Here is a 22,436-nt window from a genome sequence, read left to right as displayed (position 1 = left end):
CTCTAGATCTTATTTGTAGAAATACTAATCTACATATAAATTACCTGTATCATCTTAGGGATTAAACAGCTCCTCAATCTCCTCTATAATTCTAATCGCAGAACACAAAAGAATCAAAATAAATCCTCTTAGATAAAATTCTCTTAGATAAAATTTATTTTGGTTCTTTTGTGTTCTGCAATCAGAATTATAGAGGAGATCTAGGAGCTGTTTTTTAATTTATTTTGATTCTATGTTGTTACAGAAGTCAAGACACTCTGCAATATCCTCTAGACCCACTTGCAACAATGGAATATAAAGGAAATAACACAGAATTTTTAAGAAGCCCCAATAATTGAGACTTTAAAAGTGAAGCTGGTCTAGTGTAAGTGGTGATGAGTTACCCTATCCTGCCCCTTCTCCCTTCAAACCACTAAGACTCAAGTAGCCCATCAATGAAAATCATTTTCTAAAACTATTTTCTAAAAATATACTCCTGCTCAGTTTTTTCACTCCCAGTACTGACACACTGAAATCACCTACCTATTAGACCAGAAGAACAGTACATCACACCAATTGCTAGTGTTAATGGTAGAAAACTTGACCTACCCACTTCTCCTCTGGAACGAATCACACTGAACTACGCAGGATTCCATAGAGCCGCACCCTAACTCTCCCACACAGACTGTCCCAACAGGTATTTGCACTTGAGCTTTTGAGAGCAGTTTTTTTAACTTGTAAGAATTCAAGTTTAAAAACCTCCTCTAAGCTATCACAGATATGCCTTATTATAGGTAAAAGTAGGACCTCAAGAGAATTCAAACTACTAAGAATGTCTCAAGGTAGATTATTAGAGCATCCTGGCAAAGAAGACTCCAGTCACGGGCCACTCCCTAGTCAATAAGTTAGTCCTGTAGAATCACTGACGCACAAGAATTGTTCATCCAGATTTACAAAATGCCACTGAATACCACTGTGGCTGTATCTATATTTATTAATTTTTACAAGGCCAACTCTTTCTTCTCTAATGGAAGATACATTTTCATTAAGATCAAGGGTTCACATGATATGAGCAGCTTTGTAGCAGCCAGTCTACTACTGGGCTGACTTAGTAACTATGAAAGCATCTCTCAAATATCGTCTACAAAACAAACTGCGATAGAAAAACATGTAGTATTTCTAAATCCACTATGCCCACAGGTTCACACACACACACAAACTGCTAAAATAGCATTTATCTACAGAGCCAAGGGTGCTATGCATATCAGAAATTTTATCATTCAATATTAATGCACTTTTTCTGGTAACTTTACCCCTCGGTGGTGTGCTATACCACTTAGAAATAGGAAAGGGAAGTGAGAAAAATTTTATGGAACACAGGTTTTGTATCTACTTGTTCCTTTCCCCTTCTACATAACACTAGTCTCTAAAGGAAGAACAAGACTGAACGGCAGAGGCAGAATGCATTCCTCAGCGGAATAAATCTTTCCATTCTTTTCAGAAAATAAGTTAAATGTCTCCGTCTTCAGGTCGAGGCATGAATATTACTTGTTCTTTGATTAACGGGGCTGACATCCAGTCAATGTACTACCTACTTTCCCATTCCCTCTCATCCCTTCTGCACTGCAGAGGTAACACAAGGAAACTGTGTGTACTTTGTAAATATTTTCAGTTCATCAACTTTGGAAACACTGAGTGAGCTTCTATTTAATCTACATTAAGTTGTAAGCATCCTGATGTAGGAACCAGCCCAGTATCACCTTCTCAATCCCTCAGAGTTAAAAGATAAACTTCAAATAGGATTCTAAACAAACCACCAAAAGATATATCACAAAGGCCAAATACACCAACATTCAAAACATTTCACAGTCATATCCTTTCTGATCATAACCACCGTTAAATTCACCACAGGAAGGTAACATGGAAAATTATGTGAGCTTTTTTTCTTCTTGTTTGGGCCTAGATTCAATAACAATACATAAGATTTTACAGTTTTATATTATAGATCCAATTTTTAAATCCTCTGGCTTTATCATTGTTCCCATTATTTTTTCCTCCAATTAAGCTTGTGGTGAACTGCAAATCTGCCTTGTCAAAGTGCCTGGCTCAGACACAATCTTTCTAAAATTAACTTTCTACTTTTGTTAGTATAAAATTATAAGACCCAGTTGTCTTAAAAATTGTAAAAATATTTGATTGATGTTCATTAGTTGTTTTTCAATACTATGTCTACTATTTAAGAAAACAATGGCTTCGATTTCTACTTATTTAAAAATCAAATCTCCATTCTAGATTTGTTAATATGTATCTTGAAGGTGTAAAGGTACTTACATTTGGGGTGAAAATATTAATAAATTTCCCACACTAAAAGATGGTTTATCAGAAAGCAAGAGCAGTTATAGCTTCATAGATACATAATAAGGAATTTATGTTCAAAGTATTTTCATTCAGCATTTGATCCCATTTTTCATTCTAAACATTATATGTGTATTCTCTTTACTTTTGGAATTTAAAAAGACTGTACTGCCTACATACCCAAAGGCGTGAAAACTATATTCAGAAACAAATTTCTCTAATTTCAACAGAGATTTCATCATTTTTTTTTCTTTAACCATCTCAACAACAAAAAGTTATAGTACAAATGCCTCAAACATAACCTACCTAGACCTAAGTCAACACTGGCATGCCAGTGCGCACCCAACTGATAAAGCTCTAGGTGAACTCCCAATGGGGAGTTTTAAAAAGTACATGAGGCTTAACATTCCAAGTTAAAATTTAATTTTAAATGCTTTCTATAGACTTCTATGAGTCTATTTTTAAAGTATTAACTGTCCTGCAAAACACATATCATTCTGAGTATTTTTAAAAGGGCAGGAGCAAATAAATTTTAGGAATAGTTCCTACTAATGTGGAAGTACTACCAAATAGCTCTCTTCGTTGGATCTCAGTAAGCGCCTAATGGTCAAGAACATGAGTCAGAGAATCAAGTGCTGCAAATTTGGGAGGACTTTTTGGATTAGATGTAGAACCAAAGTATTTTGAAATTAGTAATAAAATTATTCCACACAGATTCTTCTTTATTTCCTCATCTGCATTTTCTTGTGTTTCTACATTTTGTTAAGTGGGCTGATTTTGATTCGCCCTACATTAACATAAAATTTAAAACTTGTGATCCTTAAACAGAGAAAAATGCCTTTGGAAACATTTGTAGGGGATGAGTCTTTTCCAGTTTTTAAAGACACACGGGAATAATATGTCCCCTCTGTATTACCTTGACTTGTCTTTTCTGACTTCATTTGATCCTTTTATTTCAAAGTGGGATGTACACCAAAGTTTGTTAGATGATATAAAGAATAGTAATATAAAAATTTAACATTATAAAGCAATTGTAAAATTCCAAGACAAAAGTCCTTGAAGGGATTTCAGTGGAGCGGTATTCCATTTCAGCGGGCCAAGTATGGAAAAGAAAACAGGTAGCTCACTGTGATTTTCCCATTTACTCACTTTCTCTGTAACTCACTTACTGTAAAAGCACATCATACAAAATTTAAAGCCCTAAATTCTATTTCTGAATGATACATTTAGTCCACATATGAAAACTGCATTTATCTGAATTTAAATAGGGGAAATAACATGAATCTACAACTCCTCTATGTTATGAAATCAAAATTCATTTATGTAAGAAACATGCGTATATTAAAGAGGAAGAAATAGGGGCCCACTTTCAAACCATGTCTCCAAATTCTTAACCTAAACAGTGCCAATTATTTTGGGAAAAAAATCTACACTTTGTTTTGCTATACAGTTTTTTAAAAAGCTAATTTGCTGACTTTTTGTGAGGCATTTGAGCAAAAGCAACACTATCAGATGTGATAGCCACTAATCTGTGCAGGGCAGTGTTTGCTATAGAACCTGCTGTGTATACAAGGGAGAGGAAGGGTGGGGAGTCAAGTAGTTGTGTGCTTCTTTAAGAACTCTCCAAGTTGTAACTCTGGCATGATGGGGAGATAAATGCTAGGCGCCTCTCAAGAGGTCGATATTTTATACCTAAAGATGCTTCCGTTGGAGTGGTATAGGCATTGAGAACATGCATGTTCCAAAACTGCACTATCTAATATGGTAGCTACAAGCCACACGTGGCAAACTGAAGTCCAGTTCTTCGGTCTGCAAGTCACATTCAAGGGCTCCACAGAGACACAAGGTCAGCGGCTCACACCGCACAGCACAGAGACCCTTCCCACCACCAGAGGCTCTCGCACAGCCCTGCTCCGTGAGGCAGTCTGCCAGCCCAGCAGGCTGGCTGCCCAGGGCTTCTTATGACAGACTGCCTTGCCCATCAATTACAGTATCATGATTTTCACCAGCAGGCTTGCAATCCAGCAAGCATGGAGCACACGGACACACACACATGTCCAAGCACATGTCTGTCTCTAACCATGCCTTCAAAGTATACAATGACTTTGTAATATGGGAACTATATATATGAAAATGAAGCAAAATTAAAATGAGACAGCCAGTGTGGTGGCACATGCCTGTAATCCCAGCACTTCGGGAGGCCAAGGCAGGAGGATTGCTTGAACTCTGGAGTTCAAGACCAGCCTGGGCAACACAGCGAGACCCTGTCTCCAGAAAAAAATTAAAAATGAGCCATACATAGTGGTGTGCACCTATAGTCCTAGCTACTCGGAAGCTGAGGCGGGAGGCTGGCTTGAGCCCAGGAGGTTGAGGGTGCAGTGAGCCATGACCGTGCCACCGCACTCCAACCTGGGTGACAGAACAAGACCCTGCCTAAAAAATAAAAATAAAAAATAAAAAAATTCATCTTATCAAATAGGCAATAAAAAATTGAAAAGTAGTTTCATGTGCTGTTGATGTACATGGGTATAATATTCTGAATAACAAGCTAGTGATTTTATCAAAAATTTAAACGTGTACACTATCCTTTAAACCTAAAAATCCCATGTTAATAAACTTATCCTACCAAAGGTGTTCAGGCAGCATTACATAAATGTATATAATTTTCTATCTTAAAAAAATGCAATGGACTATATTGTGTTTTAAAGGTATTTCTTTTTTGTAAACAAAATCTTAAAAGCAAGTTTCACAAAATAGTATGCTATTCTCATTTTTTTTCCTGGAAAATTCGTGGCTATTTCAGGAAAATAAAATTCAAATAAAAGAAAACAAAATATAAACTTCAGTTTCATTCAGAAATAAATAATAATGAGAAGACTCCTGCTCAGAAGTTGGAAAGGGGGCATGATTTCCAGGATAGCATTTGCATGCCACCTTTGACATTTGACAGGCGTTTCCATACAGAACAGTAGAAATCATGAACGCCTGCTGCATGGGGAACTGGTCAGGTAAGTTACAGCATGCCCTCTCAAATCGTAACAGGTGCCAAAAAAAGGTCATTCTGGGATACTGGTAACAGGTGCCAAAAAAAGGTCATTCTGGGATACTGGTAACAGGTGCCAAAAAAAGGTCATTCTGGGATACTGTCGAGTACACACACACTAGCCACATCCAGTAATGTACGTAAAGTCATGGGGATACAGATACAAACAAAATGACACACAAACACAGGAAGAAGTCTGTGAGAATATTACCTACTATGGAATACGGTTTCTGGGAATTTTGTTTTTCTTATCCTATTCTAAATTATTTGAATTTTTATAGAAAAAATTAAAATCTCTTTTCTAAAACTTAATGAGAGAGATCTCAGTAAAAGTGTGAAACTAGACAGTATTTAAATCTTTCTCAAAGTAAAATCTAATCTGATATTAATAAGCTACTTTTCAATAATAATCTACTGTGTCCATAAAGCAAAAGTTTATTTTTTAGAAAGGCAGACATTCCGAAGAACTATTCTCAGGGTTATAAGATTCTAGAGACTTATTACGGAAAGTCACAAAACTATTTTTGAGAAAAATGCCTATTACTGTCCTGTTAAAACATTTCAGAAATAGATACATAAGATAAAGCTGCTTGAGCTGAATTAAATCTGGTAACACAGGTGACAGCTAGAAGACAGAACACCCGTTCTCAGTGGCGCTTTCAACACTGTAAGGGAGAGACAGGAATGTAAGAGTGAAGAGTATTCCAATCACTGCAAACTGTTAGAAAAGGGCTTCTTTTCATTGTCAGTTTTAGATAGTAATGGTTAGCTTCCATTTATTATTTTTACCATATGAAAATTTGGCTATGGCACCTTATCTTCAACATTCTTTATCAACATATCTAATTAATCCATATTATTTCCAAACATAAAAAAAAAAAAAACAAACCCACAGCAGAAAGTTATTCTGATTCGGAACCACAGTTCTTGAGTTTCTGTCTATAGACTCTAAGTTCTCTTAGTCCATGATTACTTAAATCTGGTCACTCTCTTCTTAGATTATTAAAAACGGCTTTACTCAAAGTTTTGACACTTTATTTAAAATTTAAAACAAATCAACCAATAACTTCACCTTAAAGATATTAAAACTTCCATTACAATTTCGAGATTATTATTACCCCTTCTCAAAGGAAAGGAATTGTTAGCACTTATCTTTTACTTGAATACCATAAAACAATAGAATGGATCTAAAACGAATTAATTATTTCTTTGGAAAATTTAAAGCTCAAGATAAAACTCTCCATCCTCACCCTGGAAAACAGGCTTTTTGAGCCTTAGCAGGGAGTAGCTCACAGACCATAAAATGAATGAAATATTCAAGATTTTCTATTGACAGCATCATTTCAGTAAGCACAATTATATAGCAGTATAAAAATATCTAGATTGACAAAGGCAAAAAGAAAGGAGAAGAACAGAACAGAATAGGGTAATCATGTTTCTGTGTAAGCCAGTAACACTGTAAAAATTTCATCTAATCAGCAAAGGGTAGAGGAAACCCAGGCCGGGCACGATGGCTTACAACAGTAATCTCAGCAATTTGGGAGGCCAAGGTGGGCGGATCACTTGAGGTCAGGAGTTCAAGACCAGCCTGGCCAACATGGCAAAACGCCGTCTCTACTAAAAATTCAAAAATTCAAAAATTAGCCAGGTATGGTGGCACGTGCCTGTAATCCCAGGTACTCAGGAGGCCGAGGCAGAAGAATCGCTTGAACCCAGGAAGTGGAGGTTGCACTGAGCCGAGATCGCGCCACTGCGCCCCGGCCTGGGTGACAGAGAGAGACCCCGTCTCAAAAATAAATAAATAAATAAAGGAAACACAGCACGGAATCAGACAACGTGATAACGAGTTCTGACGGAAGACGTATTAAACACTTTCTGACGGAAGAAGTATTAAACACTTTCTGACGGAAGAAGTATTAAACACTTTCTGACGGAAGAAGTATTAAACACTTTCTGACGGAAGAAGTATTAAACATTTTCTGCAAGGGGATAATAATTGTTCAATTCCCATTCTTACCATAAAAAATATAAAATATCTACAAAGAAGCTTAACCTGCCCTTAGAAGTCCCAGTATTTTCGTTTAAGCTATTTACTACGAAAATAAGAATATTAAATACAAAAGAGCAACGGCTGTAGAGACACAGACATACTCCTCAGAGCTGTATTTCCAATTCCTGTGTCCACATTAGGATCCCCATTTGACCAGTAACATTGCCTCTTTTTTTAAATCTCATTAATTTTTTACTTCCCCTAGGGTAAACTTTTACCAGAAAACAGAAGATGTATATTTGCTTTTAAAATGTACAATCCAAATCCACAAGAGAATAAAATATGAATACTAATACAGCTCCTTTGCTCAAAATTGTGAAACTCAGAGCACCACTTACACTAATTTCTTACAGACATTCTTGTGGACTTCAGAGAGAAGGTCTACATATTGACACTGATTTACTCAGACTTAGGGAACTGACATTACTTATTTGGCACTTAGGCATTTGAGTGGCAAGTACATAGCAACGTTAAGTACACTTAGGCAATACAAAGCCACAGTTAGAAGACTAGAACATATACTGTGGTTTGCTCATCATGCTAGTAGGAAATTTTTGACTGATGCCAAAGAGGGAAAATACTGTGAAAAAATGTTTTTTGAAAAAGCAAAGAAATATTTAAATTACACAAGTTATTATAAAGCATATTCACAAACTGGAAATCATCATGAGTAATCCTGACAATGTGCATGGTTTCAAATAAGTATTTTAATAGTTAAGTATAAAATAATAGAGGTTGCAATCAAATAATTCCTTATTACCATCAATGCCATATGTAATATTCAGTCACCACATATCACTCGTATACACATACATACCACATTCTGCAACTAACAATCACAGTATGTATATTCCTCAGTGGGATCAATGAATAAAAGTAATTGTGGAAAGTACCTAGTTTACCTACAGGGCAATTTCATTTTACTTTAAAAAAATAATTAGAATTCTTTATACACGATGTGTCATCCCTCCACCCTCCAAGTAAAATATAAGCAAAAAAAAAAAAAAAAAACAAACTCATGACAAAAATAAAGGCAACATTACATGGATATAAAATGGGAAATAGCTAAAGAATGCCCCCAACAACCTGCCTTTTGCTGTTTCCTGAATACCATAAATTGTACAGTTTATTACAAAGTAGTTATTGAACAGATGTTAGTAGCTTTCGTATTTCTGATGTCCAAAGGCCATCCATTAAAGTAGTCACATAAGCCAGAGGCAGGTAAGGGAAGGGGAGACGATATATTTTTACATGATTAAAACTTTCTAAATCCACACCCTGAAATACGGTATATGTGTTCTGTGATGTCCATTTATGAGTATCATCATTTCATTAGATAACCCCCACCCTCCAGTCCTTTATCCATTCACCTGGCAAGACGACCTGGGATATCTTTTTGAAGCTATTATGAAATAATTCCAACCCTCTAACCAGCACAGGAAAGCTCATAGGTACTCACCCTGCAAACTGGGCACTGCCAGGGACTACTGCTGTCTCTAAGCCTGAACTCATCAGACAAACACTTGGAATGATACACACGAAAACACAGGTCACATATCAACACCTCTCCAGGCAAATGGCATTCAAAACAATACCAGTCATGATTTTCTGTTTCCCAGTCCTACAAAAAATACAAAATAGTTTTGTATGACATTTTGTCAATATCTGCAATGACTAAGAACAAAATTGAAACTAAATGTCCATCAGCAGTTAGGCATCATAAACAATTTAAAGACATTTACTGTGTTAAAACAAGAGGGAAAATACCTAGAAAGTTGCTGCTTTAAATTTTAAAATCTTTCCTAAACAGTGGTAATATTCAGAAATATCTTAAGATAATCTGATAGCAAAACCAGTCCAAAATGAAATAAGTCCAAAGCCAACTCCAGTTCTAATATTATCTTTCATTTTGAAATATAATCTAAGGAATAATTTCTTTAGTAAACTGAGAATCCCAAACCAACCTATAGCTTTGTATTTCAAATAAACAAACCTTTGTTTTGCTCTGCTTTAAATATATGTATATAACAGTCCTTGACACACCGTGGGAACAGAGAGAATAGTAATAGGTGGTGATGCTCACTATTCTTATCTTCTCATCTGTGGCACTGGATGTTTTATTGAAAATAACCATTAATCAGAATGTCCGTGTTCTGACAGGATGTCAGATTTTCAGAGCTGTTGAATTTAGAAAAATAAATTGAAACTGTGAAACTAAAGGTTTAATCACATTATCCAAAGGAGATTACCACAGAAAACAAAAAGGAAGTAGGCTTGTTTCCTGACTGGGGCTATTCCTAGAAATAAAAGAACACGACTGCAGGCACACAGACATTCTTCAACATATTCTTATTTTTGACATCTTTTTTTTTGTACAGCTAATACCCTTTAAATATACACAACAAGAGTGTTAGAAGTTCTCTTAATTTAGAATTCATTATTTATAAATATTACTCTTAGCTTTTCTTAAAATATATTTACGCTAAGAGTGATGGGTTAATTTTCAACTTTATTTGTAGATGTGGTAACCGAATGAACAAGGGTAAAGTCCACAGTTAGTATAAACAGGGCCACTTCCAGTAGGGACCGTGACATTCCAAATTTGGGTTCCACCATCAATTTTATTTCTATAAATTGTTATCAATACTGTTTCCAAGGTGGAACAGCTTTACTGTTTTCTCTGATGTCAATACTCCCCCAATAAATGGGCTTCCATGCAGCACTCACTCCATAAGCAGCAACTTCTTTGGACACTAGGTTCAAACGTGTTACTGCTTGACCATGTCTGAGTGCCAGATACGAAGGACTACCCAGTCCTTCAAAAGAGAAGAGGTACATGAATGTTCAAAAATTCATATCTTCCAACCCACATCCAGAGTCATGGCTAGAGTACAGTAGTAAATCCTGCAGAAATGTAAACTTTCTGGTTTGCTTTTTATTAAGAAATTGGCAGTCTGTGTTGACCAAAGTAATAAAGAAAAAGACAAAGACCATTTTTAGTTATTTGCTACAGATGTATACACTCCACAAACTTCCTTTGGTAGGGTAATTTCAGTTGGGCTGGAATCTTAAAATACTGATTTTTACACAAAACCCTGATTGCACATGGCAGGAAATAATGTACTCCACAAAGTTGGGCACAATGGTATCACACCGACAACAATATATGTGTATGGTGCTTGGCTGTATTAAAACCGTCATCCTTGGTGTATCCATTTGAGATGGGCTCATATGTAAGCTGCATTTTAGCTATTTCAATTTATCAATTATTATGTTAAAAATCATTGACAAATTAGGTTTTGGTGGAAATAAGATATTCTACTTTTAATTAACAGTACTCTTTCCAAATTTAGGACAAAATATTTCAGGATATTTTCTTCACACTCATAGCTGTTTTAAAAACATCCTAAGGGATTTTGGTGGCTTATATTTGACTCAATATTAAAAAGAGAAATTGCCATCTTTCATTACTTGAATTTTTTACATTAATTCATCTTCATGTGCTGGGCAAAATATTCTAGTACTTACTAGGTTAATTAACAAAAGGAAGCAAGAGTGTAATTCCTGTGCATACCTCTGGCCTCTCCACATTACCTTTACCTCTTTGCATCCCTACTCTTTCCCCATCCACCCATGAAATGAAGATAAAAATGGGTCTTTCTTTGATAGGGTGTTTAATTCTTGACCTAGTTTTTCATAACCAATTATAGAAATGAAAGCATAACTCAAATGAAGTAAAAGAGAAACATCTGGACATGTTTATACGATGGCATATAACCAGCTCCATTCTCAGACAGAAAGTATGGGCTGGGACAGCAGTGCTGTCCATTCTTTTAATCATGGCAATAGCTGTTCAGAATATGCAAAACATGCAAAATCAAATTCAAAAGTTATTAGACTCTGAACACAGGAAATATTTTCCTGAGGTATGAATCATACAGGCATGTTCATTACAGGACAGGCTGCCTACAATTTGTCTTTTGGTAAATAGAAATCCTTTACATAATGCTTTTTGACTAGCACTCAGACATGTATGTCAAAAACCCTAGGTTTACATTTTCACTGGATTCCCCCAGATGTCATCAGCTACTCTAGAGATAGCCTGAGTAACAGCATATGTGAAATGCCAATTCAAAACATGAAAGCTTTTAAATAGCAAACCTACCAGCACAAAATTCAAAACTAGAAGCCATGTAAAGATAGTATGGTTTTACCAAACGAATCTAGCAAGAGTTAACTAAGCTAGCCTAAGGTAAAAGAGAAATATAATACAAAAAATAAAGCAGAATTACAGTAAAATAACATAGTGCAAAATTAGTTCACCTTGTTTGGGGCTGCTGTCCTGGAGAAAGGCTGCATACTGTAGGCCTTTCAAAATAAAACAAAATAATCTTGGTCTCACTACTTAACTTTGCTAAATGTCAGGCAATACACAGGGCTAAAGGGATTTCACACAGGGTCAAACTGTTTATTATTTCCTATATGATGTATACTATTTTACAGATGATATTAACTGATAATCTATCAATGTGCTAATCAATAATGAAAAGACAGAAGCATGCAAACATAAAGAGTCATTACTAGTTGTAGAGGAAACTTTTCAACTAACCAACACAAAAGCTACAAATGGACATAGAGAAAATCTCTCCCCAATGTACCATGAAAACCATAATGATATTAGAAAAATATTTTGCTAATAAATTCAGCGCCATTATAAACTTGCACAAGACATGAATGCATGTCTTACTAAAACTGGATCACACTGGATTCTTTAAAAATCGGAAATGATGAATGTGAGTGTGGTCAAGTCAACACCTCACCAGAACATGAAATTTATACAGGCTGTCCTCAGAATCTAGTAGAAAAATCCATCTCTAACAGTAGCCTATTGATCTAAGCCTCTGTCATTCATATAGCATTTGGTTAAGACTCTAGAGCTAGATTGGTTCAAATCCTGGCCCTGGCATTCGCAGTTGTATAATCTCGGGCAGAATGCTTATCTTCTGTGTGTCATTTTCTATCTGTATAATTAACAAAATGATAGTACCCAGTCTACACGGTTTTTCTATGAATCAAATGAGTTAATACACAGATAGTCCTTACAGGAGTGCCTGGCACAATGTGAGCACCCAGGAAGTGTTCTTATTATTATTATCTACTCAGTGCACAGAACAAGAACTGACCAAGTCACAAAATGATATAACATGCTTATAATTTTATATATATATGTGCACATTTCTTTGCTAGGCATTTTAAAATTCATTATTACATCTGTATTTCACACCTTTTTTTTTTTTTTTTTTTTTAAGACAGAATTTCACTCTGTCGTCCAGGCTGGAGTGCAATGGCGAAATCGTGGCTCACTGCAACCTCTGCCTCCCGGGTTCCAGGAATTCTCGAGTCTCAGCTTCCCGAGTAGCTGGAATTACAGGCATGCGCCACCACACCCAGATAATTTTTTGTGTTTGTAGTACAGACAGGATTTCGTCATGTTGCCCAGGCTGATCTCAAACTCCTGAGCTTGGGCAATCCACCCAAAGTGCTAGGATTACAGGTGTGAGCTACTGCGCCCAGCCCACAACGCTTCTATATGCTAGACAGAGCAAGAAATATTAACTCTGGTTTAGAGACCAAACCGAAGCACAGAAAGAGTTGCTCAGTCAAGTCAGAAGGGAGATATGTGGAAGAACTGTTCGAATAAAGTGTTCTAAAGTATAATCCACTCTCATCAATAATCCAAAAGCAATTTTTAAAGTAATTTCCTCTTTCTACTGAGTAGATAAATATTATACAACCAAGTATGTGTGTTTGAGATAGCATTTTAATGTAGATGCAATGTAAAAATAATTCTCTACAATTCTAGGTTTAGCTTAATTAACAAATTCTGTTAATCATTAGGAGATTAGGAGATAAGAATCTGATGGTTACATATTTCCAGTAATTTTAAATATTACTTATATTTAAAATAAAAATATTACAACGTTGCTCAGTGCAACAGAATTTAGACAGAAGGAAAAAGAAAAAGAAACATATACACACACAATCATAATAAACCTAAAAGAGTATAATAAGACAGCATGACCCAAAAAACCCTATTGAATAAGAAGGAAATTCTTTTACCAAAGCAAGAATAATTTCTAAGTATATTATAGTTTAAATGCACATAGAACCACAGTATAAATGATTTCTAATAATCACCAATACTTAACTTGGTAAATGATTATATTTTTGTAACTAAGATAGGGAATGGACATTTGGAAGAAATATGTGGTTCTGCAAGTAAGTAACAGAATAAGTTATATTTCACACCTCATAAACATATACACCTATCCATAAAAATTAACAAAAGGTATATTTCATATTAAATAAATCAACAGTATCCAAGGGGTATCAAATTTGGCACTAAGGGCACTTAAAACATATGATTAATTTACGACAACTATTATAACTGTAATTATATCAAGAAAAAGATAAAGACCTAAAACTTTAAAAAGGAATTCTTACTGTAATATGCCATATATATATAAAAGGGTTGCAGGGGTTGGGGGAGTCAGGCTCAGTTTGAATACAGCCTCACTTAGTATTTTTCTCAAGAACAATGCAAGGGAGCCCCTGCTTGCCATAGCTGCTTATGGTGGTAGTTCCGAAGAATAAAGCCATAAATTCCAATCCTATCTCTTATCTAAAAGATGTGAGCTAAGCTAAATTTCAAGAGAAATATAACCCGAAACTTTTTTTAGACTGGGCATTTTGAGGTGGGAAGAACAGATGATGACAGAAAAGAAGTGTCTATCTTGGCCCTCTGTAAATTAAGATTTAAGTTTGTTTATCCCCAACATAATAGGTTAATCTCTTTAAGAAGCCAGATAATATGTATTTTCATTAATTATGTTTTAAAATATGTGTCAAAAGCCTTAAATGAGAAAAAGCAAAAGATATAGAATTCTACCTTTTCATTTAAAAAGATATAGGCATGGTGGCTCATGCCTGCAATCCCAGCACTTTGGGTCACTGAGGCAGAAGGATCACTCGAAGCCAGGAGTTCGAGACCATCCTAGGCAACATAGCAAGACCCTGTCTCTACAAAAAAATGAAAAAATTAGCTGGGTGTGGTAGCACATGCCTGTAGTCCCAGCTACTTTGGAGGCTGAGGCAGGAGGATTGCTTGAGGCCAGGAGGTCAAGGCTGTAGTGAACCGTGACTGTGCCACTGCACTCCAGCCTGGGTGACAAAGGGAGACCCTCTCTCAAAAAAAAAAAAAAAAAAAAAAAAGATGCCCCCCAGGCCTATTTAAAAGTAGTATGAGATCCTGCTCACAGGCAGTACCAACTGGAGCATGTGAAAAGAAGGTTCTCAAATAGAAGCAGGACACAGAAGCAACACCGGAGTTCTGTGTGCAGCTGCTCGAGTCACAAGCAGCAACACAAACTGGCAGAAGGACTTTAACCAAAAGTGTCAGCTGTGGTTCCTAAACTCATACATTGGTTTTGTCCTGGCATTAACTATGACAAGGAAATGAAACTGTGAGACCAAATATGGCAGCTAAGTAAAGGGAGAAGCAGTTTTACAGCAAACATCACTTTTTAATATTTTTAAGTCATCCTCAACACTTTTGACTAAATTATTAAATGTGAGATCAAAAGCATCTGTCAAATAATATCCTAGCTTTGTGCTGAGGGCTGTATATAAAGTTGGAAGTCACAAAATTAACACTGCCTCAATTTCAAATAACATATTTGATATGCTTTATCTGCAAATGATTCATAATTTAAGGTGACCTGCCTTACTCTATTAAAGACTTTGCTAAGACCTTCTCATCTTTATGAGTATCTTATTGCTTAAGAGTGTCATTTGTAAGATATTAAGTTATATTTATCACAGAAAGCTACTAAATACCAAATGTAACTTAGCTCAGCAAATGGTAAAATTCTGTCCAAGAAACACACTTCTCACATTTTACAAATAAAGGTGGTGAAATACTGTGAAGAAATATGGGTTTAGTGTAGCCATTCATGTGTCTTTCTCTAGAGCAAGCAGATGAAGTAAGCTATGAGCCTACAAGGACATACAGCATTTCTTTTAAACAAGCAAAAGAAAAAAGTCTTGAAATAACAAAACATTGAATGACCACATATCACAAAATTTCACTCAGTGCCCTGGTCTTACAGTCTTTTTCCAATATAATTTTAAAAGCTTATGAAAATACCTTTAAATGAATTATGTGGACCCTATGAGTAAATGGTAATGACAGACCAATCTGAAAGTGTGAGATGTCCATAGAAAATTTACAAGAGTGTAGTTTGTCATTTTAAAAACTAGTTGGCACACACACTTTTTTATGCATTTACTTTCTTAAGAGACAAGTCTTGCTATGCTGCCCAGGCTAGACTCAAACTCTTGTGCTCAAGCAATCTTCCTGCCACAGCCTCCCAAGTAGCTGGGACTACAGGTGTGTGCCATCACACCTGGCTCCTCGGTACATATACTTCTGTTTGCTTGACTAATATTTGAGCAAACTGTTTAAAATTGGGAGTGGACATACTTTAAATAATTACTTTTTCATTCTAACATTTCATGTGGTCATTATTTAAAACATTACCATGAAGATGCTTATCTATTACCTAATTTTACCACAGTTTCTCCAAATGAATGATCACTTATGTGGAGGGTTGCAAACGGTGACTGAGATCAGCATCCCAAAATGCCTAAATTAACTGCAGTCTAGAAGAAGGAATCTCAGCACCATGAGGTCACTATCTTGGCCTTAGATATACAGGCTTGCACTTGGATTATTTATAACTATATCCTGACATATTATAGTTAGGCTTTTGTTACATGAGTGCTAGATTTGATAAAAATAATCTTGTTCAATATATGCATATTTCTCAATTGTTTCCAATTTTTAAAAATAAGCATTGAAAAAAGTAGCAGAGGTGAAATAAAAATGTAACATCAACAAACTCTGACTTTTAAATTCCATCAATAATAGGCAGCATAGAGAAAACTACACTTTTGTCTACCTTCTCTTTATCAACAGAATTGTGGAATTGGAGACAAGAGTCCAGACTCCTTGCTGATACAAAGTATCTCAGGAGATATAACTTGTGGGACTTATCAAGATAAATACACCTTTTCCCCACCTGAGTTTACAGCAATTTTTAGAGATAACAAAAGGAAAAAAAAGAGCTTTACCACCCATTTAAAAAATAACAGAACTGCCTAAGTTAAGAACATTTGTAACTTTGACTTAAAGGTTTAAAAATAGATAACCAAAAACATCCTACGCCTTCCCTTCCTAAGGTCATATACATCTACTTGTCGTGTTCCTTTCTTGATGGATAAATAACAACATACATCTTTCAATTTAAAAAGTTAAGTTTTTAGAGACATCAAGGTGATTCATCCTATATACAAGGTGGTAAAACTATAAAGCATGGGCCCCAGACTCAAACGCTGGCATGCAGGACAATCATTAGCGCACAGAACACCAAGTGTAAACTAGAAAAGATGGCCCTTCTACAAGACACTCTTGTTGTATGTTCGTTTATTAGAACAAATGCACTGTTGAATAAATAGGCAAATACACAATGTCTGTGATGTGGATGGGGCTTCCTAAATTGCACAGTTCACATCTGGCACCCCAATCTGCAATGGCCTCCACGCACTGGCCATACATTAAAAAAAGTACACAAAGCTGGTCAGGACAAGATGCATGTGCTGTGCCTAGTGGGAAACAATTACATGTCCTCCTAGAGTGTCATCAGGGCATGAAAACTGTGGCACATGGACAGCTGCTGAGCAGCCAAGTGGGACCCCAGCCAAGGTAACAAAATACACATATAATTTGTCTCATTATTTTAGAGTTACACTTTAAATAAAGATCCAGTGTTCTCATGGAAAACCTCTTTACAAGTCTTGTGTTTGAGAATACAGGTTGAAAAGTAAAAAGACCCTATTTAGAATTTTTGTATGATTAGTAGGAAACTAATGTGCTTTTACTATATTACACACAGGCATTTTTTTGTTGTAAGCATATTTATTCATTGGTCAAATACCTGCTTTGAGTACCTGGTTATATAATTTATGTAGATAATCTCCTTTAATCCTTCAAACAATCAAATGAAATAGATCTTAATATGCCCATATGACGGCTGAGGGCTGAGGATCAGAAGCTAAGAAATTTCCTCAAGGTTGCATAACTAAATAAAGGCTTGAATTGGATCTGAAACCCCTGTTTGTTTGTGACATATGAGATCTTACCTCTTTCTAATAAACTACATTACCTCTGAATTTTAAATATTTACATATTTTATAAACCAGGCACAATTTTGATATATTCAGTTGTGCTTAAATTATACAGCCATATTTAGAATAAAAATGTTTGTGAGAAAGAACCAGAATTAAACCTGCATACTATATGTTTGGTTTACATATAATATTTCATCTAGACAGAAGAAAAAAGGATGATTCTATAAATATATGCAAGAACAACATAAAAATAAAATTAGAACATAGGACCTAATATAGTGGTAAAAATATAACGTGCTCATTAACGACTTGTTGAATTAAACAAAAAAAGTTCAACTTGGGGAGGAAGAAAGCATATGGAAAAGTACCAATCTAAACAGGAAAGAGAAATAAAATTGCTTTTATGAAAAAATGTACACATGATCCATAAACCAAAATCCTATAGATTAAGTTGCACTTACTGTTAGTTAATTACTATACAAATCTTGGAAATTATCAGTATAGTCTTCTATACTGTCTATAAATTCCTAAGTGTTTTAAGATTAGAAATTTTACATTATCTGGATTATTCTGAGTATATAATAAGGTATCAACAATTAATGGCCTTCCTTTAAATACCTGAGGCAACAGATTGATACCACTTGACATTATTTTTATTATGTTTTGGCACCCTAAGTTTCTTCACTGGCAGCAAAGCTTTACTTTTCTGTAAGGAAACTCAATAGAAAAACTGTTCTTGTATAAAGATTTCCACTTAACTTTTCAAGAATACTTCCAGTGCACAAATGAAATTACACCAGTGAAAGTAAAGATTTTTTCTTCCATGTTTTCTGTTGCTGGAAAATGTGAATTTTCTTTCCTGAAGCTTTGAAGGTGCAGATTAAATTGACAAAAACAAAGTTAAAAAAGTGAACAGCTTTTCTAAGTTCATAACTTATCAGAGCTGTTGCTGTAAACCACCTCCCCACAGGCACTGTGCTAGTTAGTTTACTGCTGTCAGGCTTCACACGTTAGTATGTTTGTTGGCTCATCTGCTGTAGAGCCAGAAAAGAAAATAAACTCAAACTTTTTGGAAGATTTTTCCACAAAGAACCAATTATAAGATTCTATGTCATTTTTATAATTTTAGATTTTAGAGAATTTATGATAAAACACTCTCAAAGTATTCAATTACTAAATCTATCCCTTTCAAAAAGTAAGTCTATAAAAAGAGATAGATTTTTGAAAGAGGTTGAAAGGGGTATGTCTATCTATATCTACAGATAGATTTTTTTTTCTTTTTAAGAGACAGGGTCTTGGTCTGCCGCCCAGGCTACAGTACAGTAGTGGCATGACCATAGCTCACTGCAGTCCTAAACTCCTGGGCTCAAGTGATCCTCCCAACTCAGCCTCCTGGGCATCTGGTACTACAGGCATGTGACACCACATCCAGCTAATTTTTAATTTTTTTTTGGTAGAGATGGGGTTGTGTATTTTATTTTATTCTATTCTATTTTATTTTATTTTATTTTTTGTAGAGATGGGGACTATGTTGCCCAGGCTGGTGTGTAACTCCTGGGCTCAAGTGACCCTCCTGCTTTAGCCTTCCAAGTGCGAGGACTATAGCATGAGTCACCTGGCCACAGCTGCTACATTTGAAACCTATCATCTTAAACGATGTTCCCTTGTAAAAATTAAGACATTTTTAATCAAGGTATTAGAAATAGCAAAATAAAATAAGGTAAGAAGATAGAAATATTACACATGAAATCAATCTTTACATAAGAAAAAAATGTACTTCAAGATGTGCCTCTCAGTTTAAAGGTACATAATGGAAGGAATTAGAAGATTAAAATATCAACATTTAAAAGAGGAGTCAAAGTGAGAACTAGGTAAAAATGTAAAGAGAATTAATGTTCTGTCTTTCCTGTTTGATTTCTGTTCCAGTACACAAAACCTGCAATTGTCATTAGTCAATGTAGGCACTGGCCAGGGGAACTTAACGTTTGGAACCTGTACTCTGCCACAAAATCCCTACTGAAGCCTGCCTTCATCCCACCTGAACCGAGACTGTTTCCCTAGGAAGACAGTTCATCTCCTTCTATCTGTGTAGATGGCATCAATATTATCTGGCATGGAAAAATTTTTTGCTAATATTTATTGAAGAAAACAGGAATGCCATGAAGTGTGGGTACATCAAAAGAGCTTTGGTTTGCTTTATTTTTTAGATTCAAGGTAATATATAGAGAAGTAGGTTCTTTGTAAAAGCAAGTCATCTCCTAAATAATTAGTAAGGAAAGTAACCATATTACCAATGTAGAGCCTTAATGTTGATAAAAATGTTAAAATGAAATATTAAACTTCTGAAGATGATTTTCTATAGGTTATATCTAAATAATGTTTAAAAGCTAAAAGTTCACATCTCTATGTTTATCAAACAAAATGTACTTACAATCTCATCTCCTGGCAACCAATATCCTTCTTGTTCAATACCAGCTTTTGAACCTTTGCAGCCCACTGTTAGAGTTTCGACAATAAGACCATCTTTCACAGCTAAGCTCAGCTGACGGGTGGTCTCTTTAGGATGCATACCGTGGACTCGAGACATATACCTAACACAAAGGAAAAACATTTAAAAATCTTTCAGTACTGAAAACTAAAAATGAATGAAAATAAGAAAATGGAGGTAATTTCTTTCATTATGACTTGTATTTATGAGAGTCCTGTTGAGATAAAGAACAAGATAAAGAACACGATAAACAGAAAAGGAAAAGTCTTCAATACTCAACTCTTCTAATTATCATGCTATTTTAAACTCAAATTCTATTCTGTAATGATTAGACCAAGATATGTTCAAAATAGTTCCAAATCAGCAAATATAAATCACTTAAGAGATTGTAGTCAAACATCCCATTTAGTTTTAGCCTCTGGAGCAATTACCACTAACTTCTACTCTACAGATTCTACATTTAGAATTTTATAATCCCCAACCATAGGACTTTAGAATTACAAACATATTTTGTAATACTTTTACTCAAAATTTAGGAAATGACACCAGAGAAAATTTAGAAATTACATGAGAGATTGTAAACATATAAGGAAAACATGGATGCATGTTGTGATCAATCAAGCAAAAATGTGATTTTCAGTGAAACATATTTTGAGTCACTGAAGCACGCAAACATTCCCTGATTTATAGTTACAAAATATTTTTTAAAAACAAAAAAGTGAAATATTTCCAACACGCCCTGGATCACAGAGAATAATATTGCAGATTCCCTTATTGTAGATTCCCTTATTGTAGATTGAATGTAGATTCACCAGTTACATTCAACTGATGTTAATACTTGGCATATTTGCTTTGTATCTTTTCTGTTTAATACAGAAATAAGTTTTATAAAGTTGGATTTGTGCCATTTTCCATTCTCCTCCAAACCTCAACACTGATTGCTCTCTCTTTATACACACACACACACACACACACACATATCAATGTCAATGTATCTATCTGCATCTCCAGTGAACCACTAAACTTCAAAGACATCTTTGGATATCCAGATAAAAAACATAGCATGAGCTAAATCAGACTGGCCTCAGACTTCTCCAGAGAAACATTCCATGCTAGAAGTCAGGGGAGTAATGCCTCGTAAGTCCTCAAGGAAATAAAGGTGACAAAACCAGTATGTTTGGATTAGCTCCCACCTTCTTCCTTCCCCGCCTCATTGCTACAGACGTTGCCATTGTCAGGGCCAGCGTTCTGTGGTCCGATCATAATTCCCACCTCTCTTTCTGTCTTAGTCCTTCGATTAACTGCATTGACAAAAAAGCAATGTTGAAGGGGAAAATGTGCTAATGTCCTTGACGCTCACAGTGCAGAGTCAGGAATAACTATCTCAGGGACTGAGTGCACTATCCAAATATATAAACATCACCCTTAAAACAAAAAACATTTCTAAATACCTGAAGAAACCCATAGAAAATGCATTACGTAGTGATAAAACAAAATGATAAAAACAGAAGGCATATTATGTATGAGAAGACCAAAACCAGACATGTTTCTCTTTTTAATAAATACAAATGGGCTAAACTCAACAATTTAAAAATAGTGACTCAGAAAGAGTGTAAACAAATGGGCAAAGGCATATCATAAAAATGCTATCTAAATGAAGCAGGGGTCAAGATGGAAATGTATAGGATTTGGAAAACAAGGCAAAAATCATTCTTTTTTTTTTTTTTTTTTTTTGAGACGGAGTCTTGCTCTGTCGCCCAGGCTGGAGTGCAGTGGCCGGATCTCAGCTCACTGCAAGCTCCGCCTCCCGGGTTCGGGCCATTCTCCTGTCTCAGCCTCCTGAGTAGCTGGGACTACAGGCGCCCGCCACCTCGCCCGGCTAGTTTTTTGTATTTTTTAGTAGAGACGGGGTTTCACCGTGTTAGCCAGGATGGTCTCGATCTCCTGACCTAGTGATCCGCCCGCCTCGGCCTCCCAAAGTGCTGGGATTACAGGCTTGAGCCACCGTGCCCGGCCTGCAAAAATCATTCTTAAAAAAGACAAACAGAGCATAGTTATAATGCAAACAACTATAGGAAATAAAAGAAATATTGACAGAAATATAAAATTGTGAGATTTTAATTCACTTCTCTCAGTTCACACACACAAAAAATCAACTGGACAAAAAACTAAGTATGGCTATAGAAGAACTAACTAATAAGACAGAGCTATTGATTTATTATTTTTGAGATGTAATCTCACTCTGTTGTCCAGGCTGGAGCACAGTGGCATGA

General features: G+C 35.6%; 1 protein-coding gene across 50 annotated transcripts in view; it reads right to left on the bottom strand.

Annotated features, from left to right (window-relative positions):
- Positions 1 to 22,436, bottom strand: part of ZMYND11 (zinc finger MYND-type containing 11) — a 117,396-nt gene that overhangs the window by 24,933 nt on the left and 70,027 nt on the right. For 28 of the 50 annotated variants that reach the window (XM_077945259.1, XM_077945263.1, XM_077945248.1 and 25 more), the window contains 2 exon segments: positions 20,107 to 20,266; positions 8,887 to 9,048 (listed from right to left, as the gene is read on the bottom strand). In XM_077945259.1, coding sequence (XP_077801385.1) covers positions 8,887 to 9,048; positions 20,107 to 20,262 — 318 coding nt within the window. In that variant the 5' untranslated portion in view covers positions 20,263 to 20,266. 50 annotated transcript variants of the gene reach the window in all.

Source organism: Macaca mulatta, chromosome 9 (assembly GCF_049350105.2).
Source record: "Macaca mulatta isolate MMU2019108-1 chromosome 9, T2T-MMU8v2.0, whole genome shotgun sequence".
Taxonomy (NCBI): Eukaryota; Metazoa; Chordata; class Mammalia; order Primates; family Cercopithecidae; genus Macaca; species Macaca mulatta.
This window is presented reverse-complemented; position numbering and strand designations above follow the sequence as displayed.